Consider the following 16,024-nt stretch of genomic DNA (forward strand, 5'->3'; position numbering starts at 1 on the left):
GGGCATCAAGTGTTTGGAGAACCGGGCAGTGATCAGACAAGGTGGTGCCAGCCATCTGCCCTACCTGGCCTCTGCGGGAGCATCCCCACTCTCCCACATAAGACCTGTCCAATGGCTCCAGAAGAGCTCCGCACAGCTGCCTGCATCCCTAAGAGAAGTCCAGCGACCTCTCCTTGCTGTGGAAAGCTGGGTCCCGCCAAGCATCACGTGCTCCTACTGTGAGGAGGAAGACCTCCCATGCCTCTCGCTCCTCCCCTACCATGCCTTGGTAATTTCAGCCTCTGCCTTGCTGGTCCTCTAAGGTCTCTAGGTTGTTGAAGTCTCCTCCAACAATCCAGGAGTCCAACTCTGGGAGTCTTGCTATGATCTCCACCCAAAACCTACTGCGTGCCCTAACCTCAGTAGGGGCATCGACATTGAGGACTCCAAGGCAGGAGTCCCCAATATCCATTCTGATCCATAGAACCTTCCTTGCCACAATTGTTCCGTGGTCCCATACACTGGCGGTGAGGCTCACACCAATAGAGGTGCATATGCCTCCACTAATACCGTGGGCACCGATGGCGTGTTCCCAATAAGTGTGCGAATTGCCTAGGAGTACCTTCCCTACCCGCTGGGCCTGGGCAGGAGCGAGCTTGTGCTCCTGCAGAAGTAAATGGTCGATTTGTTAGGCAAGGGCAGACTGTAGCTCTTGCCGAACAATCAACTTCCTCAAACCATGTGCCCCACTGTAGGATGCAAGACGTAAACTCGTAGGGAAACTTGTGACCAACCGAACAAGCATCTATTCGGTGTGGAAGCTGTTGAGATGAAGAAGAAGAGCTATGAGGCATGCGGATACGCTTTGCTGCAAGCCTGGACGGTAAACTCCATTCCCCCATGGTAGCCCTTGGGGGAACCATGGGGGTGATAGATGCACTTGGTGGTACTACGAAGGTATCTCATGTTGAGAGACGTGACTTTGTACACTGGTAGAAACGGGCCGCCTGTGCCAGGGGCCACTCGATCACATCCATCAGAGCTCTCGACTGTGGAGGGGTTCGAAAGATAATGCTGAAATGTGGGACCTTGGCCCCAGCCTACCAGTTGATGTCCATCATGGAACCTGGCGAGTGTTGGGAGAAGAGTGGCTAGTCCTCCTTCTTCCATCCACTAGGAGATGTGGTCTGCCACCTGATTCTTACCTCCTCCTCTATCTGTGTCATCGTCTTGTCTCCTGTATGAGAGGTTTGAAGAAAGAAAGCATAGTTTGGTCCATCCGGTGGTGCTAGTAGATGGATTTTGTCGCTCCTTGACTTGTGTGCCACGAAGATTCCCACCTCCAAAGGTAGTGGAAACTCTCCGTGCTTCGCACCTCTCAGGTAAGACCATGGACCACTACGAAAAAACTTGTGGTAGCAAATGCGCGTGTCTCGGGAAAGTGTGATGGGTGGCATGGATAGATGAGCTCGTAGCTGTGGGGAGGATGGGGGCTAGGGTGTTGGTGAGTGGAGGATGTCGGCGTATGGGGCTCCTTACTTGTGGGTGGAGGGGGGATGGTTGGGGGGGGGGGTCACTTGTACTGGTGGGGATTAGGGGGATTGATCGGCGGGGGGGATGGTCAGAGAGACAAGGCGGGTGGGGGGGGGCCGGTGGCTCTGGAGGGAGGGGGTTGTGGGCTAGGGTCGGGGGGGAAATTGTGTGTTGGGGGGGGGGGGGTGAAGGTTGTGGGGGATGAGTGCTCTGGAGTGATGTGGCCTGTGATGCCTCCGTGGGAGGTGGATGTGGAATCCTGTGGTCCTGTCGGGTGCGATGAGGAGAGGGGGGGGGGACCGCGTGGTGCTCTGTCGGGGGGGCGAGGCTCGCCCTCCTGCTCCCTACTGCCGTGGCTGTGTCTGAGGGGGTGATTGCAGCCCCCCTGCTGTCTCCCTCTCTATTGACTCTAGAGCCGTGTAAAGCCATCTGCATCCAACTGTGGGTCTATCAGCGAAGCCACCTTGGCTTAGAAGCGCGTGCAATCTGCTGCCTGATGCCCAAAGTCATGACAACGCAGGCACTGCCTGGCTACCCAATTACAATAACGTACTGCCTGAAACATCTCTTGAAATTGTGGTATATTTTTTCTCTTTCACGGTCACCCGTATCTTGGGGATTGTTGGGGTTGTCACTGCATCCGCGAAGGAGGCGGTAAGGATAGTGCCGAAGAGCCGACCAAAGTCATCCACTGACTGGCGATACTGTACTGCCAATCCGGAGAAGAGTAGGGTGACCGGATGTCTAAGGAATCTGTTGTGGAGCGTGAATGCCTCCACTGTGAAGCCACTATACCAAGGAACCATGTAGATGACCCTCTTCGTGGAAACATAGATGAGCTAGCCACTAGCTCACAGACTGTGTCTGTCGAGGTGAGTCGTACGATGAAGATCCCTTGACCCATGAGAACCGCCTCCACGATCTGCGCAGTGTGGAGTGAAGCCAATCTCAAAGTTGAATCCTGGATGGGGAGCGTCCTATGACCTGACCAAAGATCGATGTTTCTTTTAGCTCCAGCTCTGTGGCACGGGTGGCTAAGAGCTATTCCTCAGAGAGAACGACGCACAAGGTGTTTGATTGAGGGGCACTCGCAGTGGAACCCTAGGTATCGGATAGTCTGTCCCTTGTATACCCATTTGAACCCCAAGTGGACGCTCCACTCTGTGCTAGAGTCTGGGTTTGTAAGAAAACCAACCAACTTTTGCTGGTTGATTTTTGCTCCAAGTGCAATACAAAACATCTCCAGAGCTGGTCTCACTCTCTTAAACATCAACTCGTCATCCTCTATATAAAGTGCAGTATCATCTGCATACTCTAAACCTAGGAGCTTTATCTCCTCCCTTGCCGGAAGTCGGATGCCACGTAGCCTGCTTACACGTGATCGGAAGAAGTAGGACATCACCTCTGCAAAGAGTAAGGATAGATACCTTCCTCCCCCCTCCTGCCACCTATGAAAACCCTGTTAGTGGCCGATCTGTAAAGTGCAGAAACCCCGCAGATCCATGCTTGGGGGAATCCCAACCTCACCATGGTGCCCTGTAAGAAGTCGCAGTCAACCCTGTCATAGGCCTTCTTGAAGTCGAGTAGTATAGCCAATCCCTGACCACTATGCTGGGCCCACTTGGTCACCTCAACGAAGGTGAAAACATTGTCTAGGATGCTCCTATCCTTGACAAAACCTGTTTGTGTGTCATGAATGATATGTGGAAGGAGGGGGCGGAGTCGTCGACCGATTATCTTGGCCAGTGCCTTATAGTCCACTGACAATAAGGTGATCGGTCTCCATTGGGATAGCTCCATCCGGCCTCCCCCTTTGGGGAGGAGAGTGATAAGACCTGCCGATAGACTCCCTAGCATCCGTCCTGAGCTGAAAATCTCCTGAAGGGCCAGCAGTAGGGGTGCTTTCACCACCTCCCAGTAGGTAGTGAAGAAGGCCTTTGAAAGACTCCCAGGCATTTCTGCCCATCTTGTGCATGGAAAGCCTTCGCTAATTCCTTCTCTGTGAAGAGGTCTAGGAGGGAGCGTCCCATCTCCTTTGTGACGAGGGACAGAATGCAGTCCGAGACCTGCTGTCTACAACACTATCGCGTGGTTGAGACTGCCTCCTGTTGAAAAAGGTGTCTGTAGTAGTCAATGGTTGGCAATCTCCATCACCTCATATGGGCTAGAGCGAATCCTCCCATATTGATCACGAAGGCTACGGATCTGATCTCCTAAGGTTGGAGGCCGATGCATCTGAAAAGACTCCCTGCACATGGTGTCCCCTTTTCATGCCCAAAAGGATGGTGAGGTACGGAAGGAAAAGTCTGAGCGCTTGTGCTCAAGACCGGCAAGGGGTGCCCGTGCGCGCACCTCTTGTATGTGGAGAGTGGGATGCCTTGGTGTCTTCTAGAGTAGTCTTTGCGTGGCTGCTAGGTCTCACCGGAGTGCTCTCTCGTCCTCCTAGCTCTGCTGCGTGGGCTGTAGGGCTTCCTTATGGAAGATCTTGCTCGACTCCGCTAAGACCTCTACAACCTCCTTTGCGATCCAATCCCTCCTTTCCCACTCCCTAGTCCAAAGTTGCTCAATCAGCCTCCTCACCTCCTCCCTCCTGTAGATCGAGTTAGGGATCCAATAGGATTGCATGTCAAGGGCTGAAGTTGGAGCATCAAGTGTGAGGAGAACCGGGCAGTGATTAGATAAGGTGGTGCTAGCCAACTTCCCTACCTCGCCTCCTCGAGAGCACCCCCACTCTCCCACAAAACCGGTCCAGCCGTTCCATGAGAGCCCTGCCCAATTGTGTGTATGCCCAAGAGAAGTCTAGCGACCTCTCCCTCCCGTGAAAAGCTGGGTCCCTCCAGGCATCACGTGCTCCTACCGCGAGGAGGAAGACTTCCCATGCCTCCTGCTCCTCCCCTACCATATCCTGGTAGTCTCTGCCTCTACCTTATTGGTCCTCTAGGGCTTCCAGATTGTTGAAGTCTCCTCCAACAATCCAAGAGTCCACCTCTGGAAGTCTTGCTGCAATGTCCATCGAGAACTTGTTGCGTGCCCTAACCTACGTAGGATCATAGACATTGAGGACTCCAAGGCACGAGTCCCCCATATCCAGTTTGATCCATAGGACCCTCCCTTCCACAATTGTCCCGTAGTCACGCACACAATCGGTAAGCCTCAGGCCAATAGAGGTGCATATGCCTCCACTCCTACCGTGGGCATTGATGTAGTACTCCTTATAAGTGTGTGAGCTGCCTGGAAGTACCTTCCCTACCCGATGCGCCTAGGGGGGGTGAGCTTGTGCTCTTGTAAAAGTAAGATGTCCATCCGTCCGAGACAAGCACGCTACAACTCCTACCAAACTATCAACTTCTTGGAACCACATGCCCCACTGTAGTGGAGGCTATTCACATTCGAGGATGCTAGATGTAAACTCATAGGGAAGCTTGTGACTGACTGAATAGACATCTATTCGGTGTGGAAGCTACTGATGAAGAAGAAGAGCTATAGGGCATGTGAATGCGCTTTGCGGCAGGCCTGGAAGGTGAACTCCATTCCCCCATGGTGGCTCTCAGGCGGACCATGGGGGTAATAGATGCTCCAAGTGGCACCACCAGGGCATCTATGAGCCAGGCTGAGAGACGTGATTTTGTGCACTGGGTAGAAGCAGGCAGCCTGTGTGAGGGGCCACTCGATCATATCCATTGGTGCTCTCCACTGTGGAGGGGCTCGAAAAATAATGCTCAGATGCGGGACCTCAGCCCCAACCCACCAGTTAATGTCCATCCGGCACCCTGGCCATTACTGGGAAAAGAGTGCTAGTCCTTCTCCCATCCATGGTTTGCAACCTGGCCCGCTACCTCCTCCTCTATCTGTGTCATTGTCCATTCTCCTGAATGAGAGGTCTAATGCAAGAAAGCATAGTTTGGTCCATCCGGTGGTGCTAGTAAATGGACCTTGCCGCTCCTTGACTTGCGGACCACGAAGATCCCCACCTTTAGGGGTAGTGGAAACTCTCCGTGCTCCGTAACTCTTAGGTAGGACCATGGACCACTGCGGAGGAACTCCTTAGGGAGCAGTTGCGCCTGTCTAGGAAAGGTGTGGCGGGCGATTGGGTTAGATGAGCTAGGGGTTGTGTGGGGAGGGGGGAGCTAGGCTGGTTGTGAGGAGAAGATATAGGCGTATGAGGCTCGTTACCCCCTATGAGAAGGCGGGGGATGGGTGGGGGGGCGGTCACATGTACTTGGTGAGGATAAGGGGTAATGATCAGCGGGGGAGATGGTGGGGAGGAGGCAGATCGAGGGATGGTGGGTGATCGGAGGTAGGAGGCAGATGTGGGGGGTTGGGGGTGGCCTTGGAAGGGGGAGGCTGTGGGATATGGTTGGGAGGGGATCCATGACGAGAGGGTGGGTGTGGAGGCTATGGGATCTCGGGTGGGGTAGCATGTGACACCTCCATGGGGGGTGGAGGTGGAGGTCTCTGATTTTGCTGGGTGGAACGAGCTGGGGGATGCTGCGAGGTGCTCTATCGAGGGTCCGTCGCTCACCCTCCTGCTCTCTGCTCTGCCATGGCTGAGTTTGAGGGGCTGATTGAGGCCCTCCCTTGCCGTCTCCCTCTTTGTCGTCGCTAGACCCATGTTAAACCATTAGCATCCACCTGCGGGCATGTCGGTGGAGCCGCCTTGTCTCTGAAGCATGTGCAATCTACTGCCTGATTTTCAAAGTCATGGCATCGCACGTCCTGCTCTGGCGGCCCAGTTACAATAACCTGCTGCCAAAAGGAGTGTCTACCTGCCTCAATCTCCTGAAACTTTGGTATCTTCTTTGTAGCTTTCACAACCATCCATACCTTCGGGACTCCTGCAGTTGTCACTACATACGCGAAGGAGGCAGGCATAACTATTCCGAAGAGCCGTCCAAAGTCCTCCACTAACTGATGATACTCTACCGCCAATCTGGGGAATAGTAGGGTGATTGGGTGTCTAAGAAACCTGTGGTCGAGCGCAAATTCCTCCACTGTGAAGCCACTATACCAGGAACCATATAGATGACCCCCTTCGTGGAGGCATAAGGTGAGCTATCCACTAGCTTACGGGCTTTGTCCGTAGAGGTGAGTCGAACCATGAAGATCCCTTGACCCATGAGAATTGCCTCCGCGATTTGCGCTGTGCCAATGCGTAGCGTGGAGTGAAGCCAATCTCGAAGCTAGGCCCTGGATGGAGTGTCCTACGACCTGACGAAAGATTGTTGTTTCTTTCAGTTCCAGCTCTTTGGCAGGGATGGCTAAGGGTTACTCCTTAGAAAGGACAATGCGCAAGGTGTTACTCCTTAGAAAGCCATCTTTGTCCCTAGCTCCTGCCTTGGTATCAACCATGTCCGCTTGATATCCGACTAGGAAGATCCATTCTGATGATCTTGCGAATCTGTAACCTGCTCAGATCAAGAGATGGTGCATGAAGGGAGTACTGGAAGGGGGGTAAGTTGTCCATGCTAAAGCCATGCAGCTCAAACCAGGCCGACATTTGTGCATACCAACATGAAGTGTCACCCTCTTTGCCAAGCTGCTTGGAGGACTCAAGGGCCAACTGTGCGTATTTGTGTTTGGGTAAGTCCCATAGGCTATGTATGTATGCGACCGATCGGGTGAGGGCCTCTACCACAATCGTTGTAGCTGCTAGCTCGGCTTTGATGATCTCATGTGGCATTGAGGCCTTACATCTGATCATCTTGGATATCATGGACACTACGGGTTTCTCCATTGATGTCCATCCGTCATAAGTGCGCCTTGATTTGCTACGGTGGCTAAGACTGGGCCCCCATATCCGTACTCCATAAAGTAGTGTGGATGTGACCAATGTATCGCAGAGCCATAGCTTGGTGCGGGTGTCTTGGAATTGCACCTATGAGCACATTCTCTTCAAACCACCTAGTGCTGTGTATCCGCAAGTGAGTCTTGTGTCTACTGCCTCACGCATAGAAAAGGTGGGCCTTGTGAATAAGACTCTCAGGTATGTATAACAATCCACATACTCCAGTTCCTCAGATCCATATGTGAATTTAGGTGCTGATCTGTTGACCCACTGTGGTGTAGTATTAAATACCATCACCTTGGTTTTACCAAGGTTCACTGAAAGCCCACTGTCCAAAGTATAGGAATGTAATGCATCCAAGTGTCTTTGTAGACCCTCTGGAGAGTCAGCTATCAATACAATGTCATTTGCATACAATAGGAGAGGTATTGAAGTGCCAGCTAGTGGAGCTCCTTTATCTCCTTCATGTGAAATGTAATCAGCAATCCCATCAATGTATAGGCCAAATAATGTCGGAGAGAGGAGGCATCCTTGCTTCAACCCAATGGTGGAGTAAATAGGTGCCGAAAGGCCGTTAGGTGTTCGGACTTTGCCCACAACTCTCTCATATAGTGCCAAAATACCCCAACTGAGCTCTTTCAATACTCCCATGGCATGCAATCTATGTATCAGCTTGTCTCTCGGTACTGTGTCAAAGGCTTTGCGGAAGTCCACAAAGCAATAGTAGGTCCGCCGGCCATGGGCCCTTCCCTCAATGATCGCTTTGAGTGTGAGGATGTGATCCAATGTGGAGAAGCCTCTCCTAAAGCTAGCGTGTCCCTGTGCTCCAAGACCCCACATCTTTGCCCACCTGCTTAACTCATGCTCAAGGATGGAAACATATAACTTAGCCAATGTATGCCCAACCATGATAGTCCGATAGTTACTTGGTAGAGTAGGGTCCCCTGACTTGAGGATAGGCACAATAGTGTTCGTGCTCCAGCTTTCTGGTAGGCCTTCACACATGGCTCTGTTAAACATGTAAGCTAGGAATCCTGTCACCAAATCTCTAGCATGGATTAAGTGTGTGGCTACTAGTCCATTATGATCTTGTGCCTTTCCTCTACTAAGTTTGTGAATGGCCTCTCGGACCCTACTTTCTGTAAAGAAAGTGGTGGTCTCTAGAACAAGGCTCAAGTGGGTCAGGAAGAGGTGGCTGAGCCTCCACAGTATAGAGACTAGTTGCATACTTTCCCATACAGTGGTGGACGTAATAGGTGCTGTCGGGCAATGCTCTCTGAAAAGCCTCCAAGCCTCTCTAGAGTCCTGGCTCAAGAATAACTGATATAGGTCTCGCTCCAGTTGGGCCAAGAATATTCTCTTCTTCCATCGTGTGGGGCATCTAAAGAGTATCTGTGCCTCTCTGTGGGTAGTGGCCCCGAGTGCTACCTCTCTCTGTAGCTATGCTCTGGTCTCATGGCACTCATCATCATACTAGCTGTTCCGAGGTGTCCCCGCAGATGAGGCTCTCTGTGCGGGTCGTGAGTGTGGGAAGGCTACACCTACAGCGATGTGTAGGGCCTCACTGAACTGCTGAGTCAACTCCTATAATGGAATGTCGGGGTCTGCATCATGTAACAATCTAAGGATCTTTGTCTCATAGGTATCATCTGTCTCTCTGGAAAAGAGGTATCTCAAGTGTTGGTGAGTTGCATGATGGGTCTGCTTGTCAGTGAATTGGAGGTCAATGGTGAATGATAGGTAGGCATGATCCACTGCAACTTCGAGAAGGTGTGGGGATACTGAGAGGTCCTCGATGTGAGATATGAGTGTCGGTGGGGCAAGAACATAGTCTACTGTGTTGGCACCATGTCGATGAGGATAACATGTGAAGGCGCCGGATAGGGGGTATGTAGCCAAGCCATTGAGAATGGTCAACCTGTGTGCTGTGCCCATCTCCACAAGGTATCTCCCATATTCGGTGACTTCCCCTATATCCTGAGATGTCCTCTCCAGCTGTAGCTCTGACACATCTTGCTCTTACAGCATCTCCTCAGATGCATCAAAGAAAGACACCTGATGGGAGGCTGTCATACTCAGTCCGTTGTTATACTCCTTGACTTTGTTGATGGCATTGGTAATCATTTGCTCTTTTTGGACCTTCTCCATTTTGGGGGCGAACTCCGTCTTGTTTTATTGGGCCTGTGGGCAATCTTGATTCATAGTTTAGAATAGAGGGTAACCATTTCAGTGTATGTGAGGAACAGTGACGGGGGAGAGATGGCGGGCCGGGGCAGTGACGTGATTGGACGTTTAGCCAAGTGACGTGGTGGACTGACAGGGCAGTGACGGTGACAAGCGGCAGTGATCACGACTGTGACGGGGCAGTGGCGGTAGTAATAGCCGGCATGCTCAGTGATTGTTGACGGGGCAGTGATGTGATGGGCAGCAGTACATCTACTGTGATGGGGCTGGCCGGCAGTGACAGGGGGTGATGGCCTTCAGTGTGACGGGGGTAGTGACGGGGGGTGCCGGGGGTAGTGACGAGAGAGAGAGAGAGAGAGAGAGAGAGAGAGAGAGGGGGGGGAGGGATGCTCATGGAATTGCATACTCATCTTGGAAGTCGGGAGAGAGAGAGAGAGTGTGTGTGTGAGAGAGACTTGGAATTATGATAATAAACATAAGGCTTAGGAGTTGGAAGATATTGTATGGTTTAGTCTTCAGAGGCCAAAAATAGCCTATTTTTTGGTACGAAATGGTATAGATATGTACCGTATGGTAAGGTACGAACCATACGGAACGAACTAGTCCATACGTAGTAGGAATGCAACTATGGTGATGGGCATTATTCAACAATACTAATCGGATTCCATCGGACCTGACAACCTTGTGACAACTATAAAGTAAGTCATATCCTAGTTATTCTAAGCAATAGTATCAAAGGTGCTTATTGTTTGTAGGCTCTTGTGTGGTAGCTAAATCTTGGAGGTGGTTGAACTCTATGTCCTCGGCTATTGGTTGGGAAAGAAACTGGGTGGTCATGTAGAGGCCACTAGGTTGTGCCTCATTGGAAGCAATCACTAAACCAATGTGAGAGTCTATGACCTCAACTGTGGTCATTGTAAAGAAAACTTCTTGTGCCAATCAACAAAGTTGTTGAATGGACAATAAGTTCACCCCAAGTTGGGGGACACAGTATACATTGTCTAGCAAAGCAAGATTTTTGCTCTCATCAATATCAAACCTGACACGAGCTAGACCATGGATCTTGACTGAGGATTTGTTCCCACACCAAATATTCGTGGCTAGAGGGGTTCCGGAGACCAAAATGTCTTGGATGGGGATCATATAGTGGATGGTTCCACTAACCACGATCCAAAGAAGAGAAGATGTACTCGGTTGGATAGAGTAGACCTCTACAGTTACCTCATTAGGAGGTAACTTGTAAATGTAGACTAAGCTTGAAGCCTCTGATGTCTTCACAGAGATAATGTGAGTCTCATATCTAGTAGATTAGTTAGACATGCTCTCTAGAGTTGAGAATGATATTGGGTTGTGATGGTTGACTTGTAGTAGTGTGGGTTTGGCCTCGCCACTCTCCCTAATTGTAGGTGCCACCACCCTACCTCTCATGCTAGGTCTTACCCAACTTAGGAACTTGAGTGTGAGTCTTCTGTTTTGGTTGCATGCCTCTTGCCTTTGATCGACACTTCTCGTAAATATGACTAGCCTTTTAACATTGTTGGCAATATGATTTTTTCTTTGGTACATTTTGCCATTTAAGTCTTAAGGATGACTAGGAGCTCCCTTGTGTCTTACTAGCTTGGTTTTGATTTTGGTTTTGTATGTGGTTTCTTACCTTGCTCTTGCTGCTCCTTTTGGGAAGAGACAACAAGAGTCCCTTTGTGAAGGAAGCATTATGGAACTAATCAAAAAGCTGAGCATAATGTAGTAGTTGACACTCAAATTCATAGAATGTAGGGATGGTAAGCTGTGAGATCAGTAGCTACATAAAATGGAAGTATTTTCTAGGTTGCTTTTTTAAAAACAAATTAACTTGGTCATTAAGGGACTTAAGAGCAGATGTAGTGGAAAATTTGGTGAGAAGTCGTCAATACTCAGCCAACTTGACCTTAAGGTCATCTCGATCCGTGGTTTTGAAATTTCGAAGCTCATAGTTGAGATTTATATGATGGGTCCTATTTGGAGCTGCATAAAGGTCAGTTAAGTGTTCCCACCGCTCTGTTGCTAGGTCATAATGCTGTAGTTGTGAGTGGAATTTAGGTAAGAGACCTTGCATCAGCTCTACAATAGCAAAGGTATTTGTGGCCTTCCATGAGTAGGCAATCTTTGGTGGAGCAAGATGTGGGTTTGGTTGGGGTTCCAACCCCTAGACAAGGTTCCACAAGTTCTATGAGTCAAGAACATACCTGATCACAGTTGACCAAGTAGTATAATTGGACTTGTTAAAATGAGTCTTGTCAATAAAAGCATGCTTGGTGAATGAGGATCTGTGAGGTGCTCGAGTGTAAGAAAGGTAGCAAGGATAGGGTGCATAGACAAAAAAGTCAGAGAGGGACCCATAGGTACGTGTGAAGCAGGCATGGGGACTCACACTTTGTGCAATTGTTGTCTGAGGTAGAGTTGCATAACGAGATGGTCCATTAGGAATTGCCATGGAGGCAAACTGTAGTAGCAATTGGTCGATACTTGGGTAAGTAGGGATAGGGATCCCATTCTATGAATAGCCCAAATGTGTGTAAGGTGGAGGTGGATCCTCCCCCAAAGGTGCATGAGCACCACTTGGAACAGAAGGTGGAGAGGTCCTAAAGGTTGTCTATGTTTGAAGAATACCCTAGTGTGGTATGTGCAATGATAAGTGGTGTCTGAAATGGAAAGGTGAATGGTAAAGGTGATGCAGTGGAAGAAGTGGGTGGGATGGGCGGGTTTTTGAGAGTGTGATATGAATGATGCATTAAATTGGTTTTGTTTTAAAGATGGAAATTAAAATAATGATGATGATGATGCGGAATGCATGAAAGAAGTGTTGAGATGACAAGCTCAACACATGCGGACATTAATGATGGATCGCTTGGTTAGATGGGTTCACACGTCTACACTTGGCACATTGGTGGTCATTATGACTCTCACATGGCCACCACTGACTCATTACTTATTATATTCAGGTTGTTACACCTATTTACAGCTGGCATAGTTATAGCGCCAGTCGACTATTGTAGTCAGTTATGCATTGTTTGACTTAGTAGGCCACTTTCCTTTATGTTGTATCTTATCTATACTTTGTGTACATTGTAAAGTGTGTGAAAAAAGAAGAAGAAACCAGCAAGAAAACGTTTTGGCCTCTATCTCTCTTCTTGTCTCTTGAGTGAGCTTCTCCTTGTGCATTCTGTGTGTGTTCGGCGTAACATCTTGAGCAAGTCCCCCCACCACGCGATTCTTGACAAGAAGAAATACCATACTCATTCTAACTTTGAGAAGAAAAATTTAAAGAAGGAAAGGAAGAAGAGTTACCGATGTTTTTTGTATAGTGACCCCTTCGTGTATTAACATACATAAATGGATCTTCAATGGAACTTTGACCATGATCAACATATGACACTCTAGCTTCATCTTGATCTTTACTGTAATGTTGCAAAGGTAGTGAAGTAAAAGAAGAAGAAGGAACAAAAATAGAAACTTGTTTACCTTGCATCGAAGTAATAGGGATAGTCTGAAACTAAGGGACATATTCTGGATCTCTTTCTCCAAGAGGGGGGAACCATCCCTGACGAATCTCTTGATGGCCCTTCAGATTTATGTGTATCGTTTGACAAGAAAGAATCAATTATACCTTCTTCAAGTATTTTTTGTCAAAAGACTTTTCTCGTAAGCTCTTCACTCTTCTTGGCTTTGTGAGTCATGATCAGTTGCACCTTCTAATCCATGATAGGATAATGACGTGTGTCTCCACCATAGTTAGAAGGATCTCGAGCCGTCTCGAAACCTTGCAGAGTTGGCTATGGAAGCCACTCTTGCTAAGTTCTTGGCAAAGGCTCCATTGGGGACTGAGTAGGTGTGGAAGTGGTCGATGTCATCTTCCCTTTGTAGTTCTATTTCTAAAGGCGAAGCTTTTCAATCAAGGGCCTAGGTTTCTCCAGTTAGTACCTAGCTCTAACACCATGTAAAGAAATGCTCATCCATGGAATATTGATGATGTGACACCTATATGGATGGGCTGATCAGCAAAACATAGGTTTTCTAGTGTTGACTGTGGACTATGTGGCAGCAGGGACTACACAGCACAGCAGTTTTAAATGATGTCTGCATAGGGCGGCAGCAGGGCAGGCTGTATGGCAGCTCTAGATGATCAACAGGCAGCAAACGCAGGCTGTGACAGTCCTTGGTGACAGTTGCCTAGCTGGACAGCAGGCTGGAAGGCTGGTAAACAGTCCCGAACAGCAGCAGAAGGCTGGATTGTAGGCACCAAATGGTAGATAGAAATGGTGGACAGCTCCAACTAAGATATCCTCTGTGTACGGGGTGTGGACAGCAGTGACACTGAGGTGAAGAATAGAGAGCTGCTACATCTTTGATCCTTTGCTCTAGCAAGCCCATCCTCAACATAGTGACATCCCAAAAGTTCAATCAACTCTATCATAGGCATCCTCCAAATGGAGAAGTAACACAATGAGGTCCTACCTTCTGAATCATGTAAGAGCTATGGATTCCAAAATGGTAAAGATATTGTCAAGAGTGTGACACTCTTGAACAAAATGTGGGTGAATGAGGTCTCGCATAAGATGAGATAGTTTTGAGACTGATCACTTTAGCTAGGATCCAATATCCAATTCAAAGCAAAGTGATCAGTCTCCATTGAGTAATCTCCAAATTGTCTCTGCTGCCTTTTGGGATGAGGGGAACCGATCCTTCAGACAGCTTTCTGGCATATCTTCTGAAGCCATAATCTCCTGGAATGCTGCAAGTAGCCTTGTGCTGACCGAGCCCCAGTAGCTCAAGAAGAATGTGCTGTCCAATCCATCCTCTCTTGGGCACTTCCTTGAGGGCAAGTCTTGTAAAGCCTATGCAAGATCCTTTTGAAAAGGGGCATCAAATTCCTATTCATTCTCTTTGTGGCCATGCATCTTGTATTCTCTCTCTCTCTCTCTCTCTCTCTCTCTCTCTCTCTCTCTCTCTCAAACCTGGAGGTAAGTTGTCAACCTTTTATAACAAAGGAAGAAAAATAGAGCTGATTGTGTCAAGAAAGTGTGATAAACTTAAAAGTTAAAGCATCATGACTGATTTGCAGGTATGTCCCATTTGACTTCAATAAAATATGTGGGCATTTACATTTTGAGCGTCTATCACTTCTTTATGATCAAATTGCAGAGGCTTGCAAGGAGCAATGGTGAGTGTGCAGTTTAGAAAGATTGCTTTTAAAATATCATTGTTTTTACAATTTTACTCAACAATCTTTGTTAATCTAATGCTACCTAGAACAGTTACTTCTTGGTGAAAGCAAATGGAGAAATCAAAGAACAGAAAGGTGTGGTGAGAGTAAACTGTGTGGATTGTTTGGATCGGACAAATATAACACAGGTTGTATCTACACTTAGATCTCTCTATCTTGTATCTGTGATGAAAAGGTAAGATAGGCAAATTTTCCATAAGGATTATCTGGCTGCCTAGTTAGCAAAGCACTATCATAGACATGGAAAAAAGCATTCAGTATGACTTGACCTTTCCTTTTTAGATTTGGTGTCTTCAAGATACTATCAACACTTATTGGTTTCATGAATGACTGGAGATGATATGTGCACTGGTTCATTTAGTGCTTATGTCGAGGCTCTTTAGCACTGACAAGGTTGTGTAATTACCAACATATACCTATTTGTAATGTATCATCAAAGAAAGGGCTTTTTTTGTATTTATACCTTGGGAATTTTTTTCGGAGGAGTTTTTAAGTAGAGTCTTCTCTTCTTTATTAAAGGGTTTTAGTTGCAAAATATACTACTATTGTTTTAGTGATCTTGCCAAATTTTTTAAATCAGTTTATCCTGGATTGCACAGTCTTCGAAATAACAAGCATACATATGCATTATCAGACTGTATTTCATAAACTTATGCTACATACTGAACAGGGTAAACTTTTGTTAGTAAGATTTCCTCTTTATGTGTTTTCCAGATGTCTGTAAAAGTGTTACCAACTGGTTGGAAGTATGAAAGTAAATGTTGTATATACAGAGTCTGTTGGGGAGAAAAGCTCTGGAAGTAATTTTGCAAGATGTACGATTCATTGATAGTCAAGAAACAATTGACAAATATCCTGACTTTGATCAAAGGTTTAAAAGGAGTAGGTGTTCTTTCTCACCAGTGTTATCCTGTTGTTTTGATTGTGCCATCACTCTGATTACATTTGAGGGGAAAGCTGAATTGTTTGTACAGCTTTATGATTAGTGTGTGTTTCTGGAAAAATCTCCTTTTTGTTTTTTCTCAGAAAATTGCTGCTGGAAGAGAACCCTCCTTAAATTCATAAAACTTTTTGAGAGTAGCACTTCTCTCAGCTCTGCATGTGCCTAGTTCATATCCTTGTGTAACTTTGTATTCTGCATTTACAATATGCTTCTAGTGGTAATTGCTTTCTTACCATAGTATCAGATGTTCAGGTTCCAAGGAGTTGCACTCATGTTTACGATGCTGGTTTTTTTGTCATATTGCTGTTGATCTGACCTGCTTGCTTCTGTAGCCATT

The 16,024-nt window shown here is 47.8% G+C and overlaps 1 protein-coding gene across 13 annotated transcripts in view; it reads left to right on the forward strand.

Moving 5' to 3' along the window:
- Window positions 1–16,024, forward strand: part of LOC148018114 (phosphoinositide phosphatase SAC8-like) — a 175,929-nt gene that overhangs the window by 66,246 nt on the left and 93,659 nt on the right. For 12 of the 13 annotated variants that reach the window (XM_087661234.1, XM_087661233.1, XM_087661235.1 and 9 more), the window contains 3 exons: window positions 14,583–14,681; window positions 14,776–14,872; window positions 15,518–15,626. In XM_087661234.1, coding sequence (XP_087517360.1) covers window positions 14,583–14,681; window positions 14,776–14,872; window positions 15,518–15,626 — 305 coding nt within the window. The remainder of the gene's footprint in view (window positions 1–14,582; window positions 14,682–14,775; window positions 14,873–15,517; window positions 15,627–16,024) is intronic. The other variant, XM_087661236.1, reaches the window with a different exon arrangement.

The sequence above is a fragment of the Lygodium microphyllum genome, chromosome 21, assembly GCF_053477565.2.
Source record: "Lygodium microphyllum isolate KBCC chromosome 21, Lygodium_microphyllum_v1.1.10, whole genome shotgun sequence".
Lineage (NCBI taxonomy): Eukaryota > Viridiplantae > Streptophyta > Polypodiopsida > Schizaeales > Lygodiaceae > Lygodium > Lygodium microphyllum.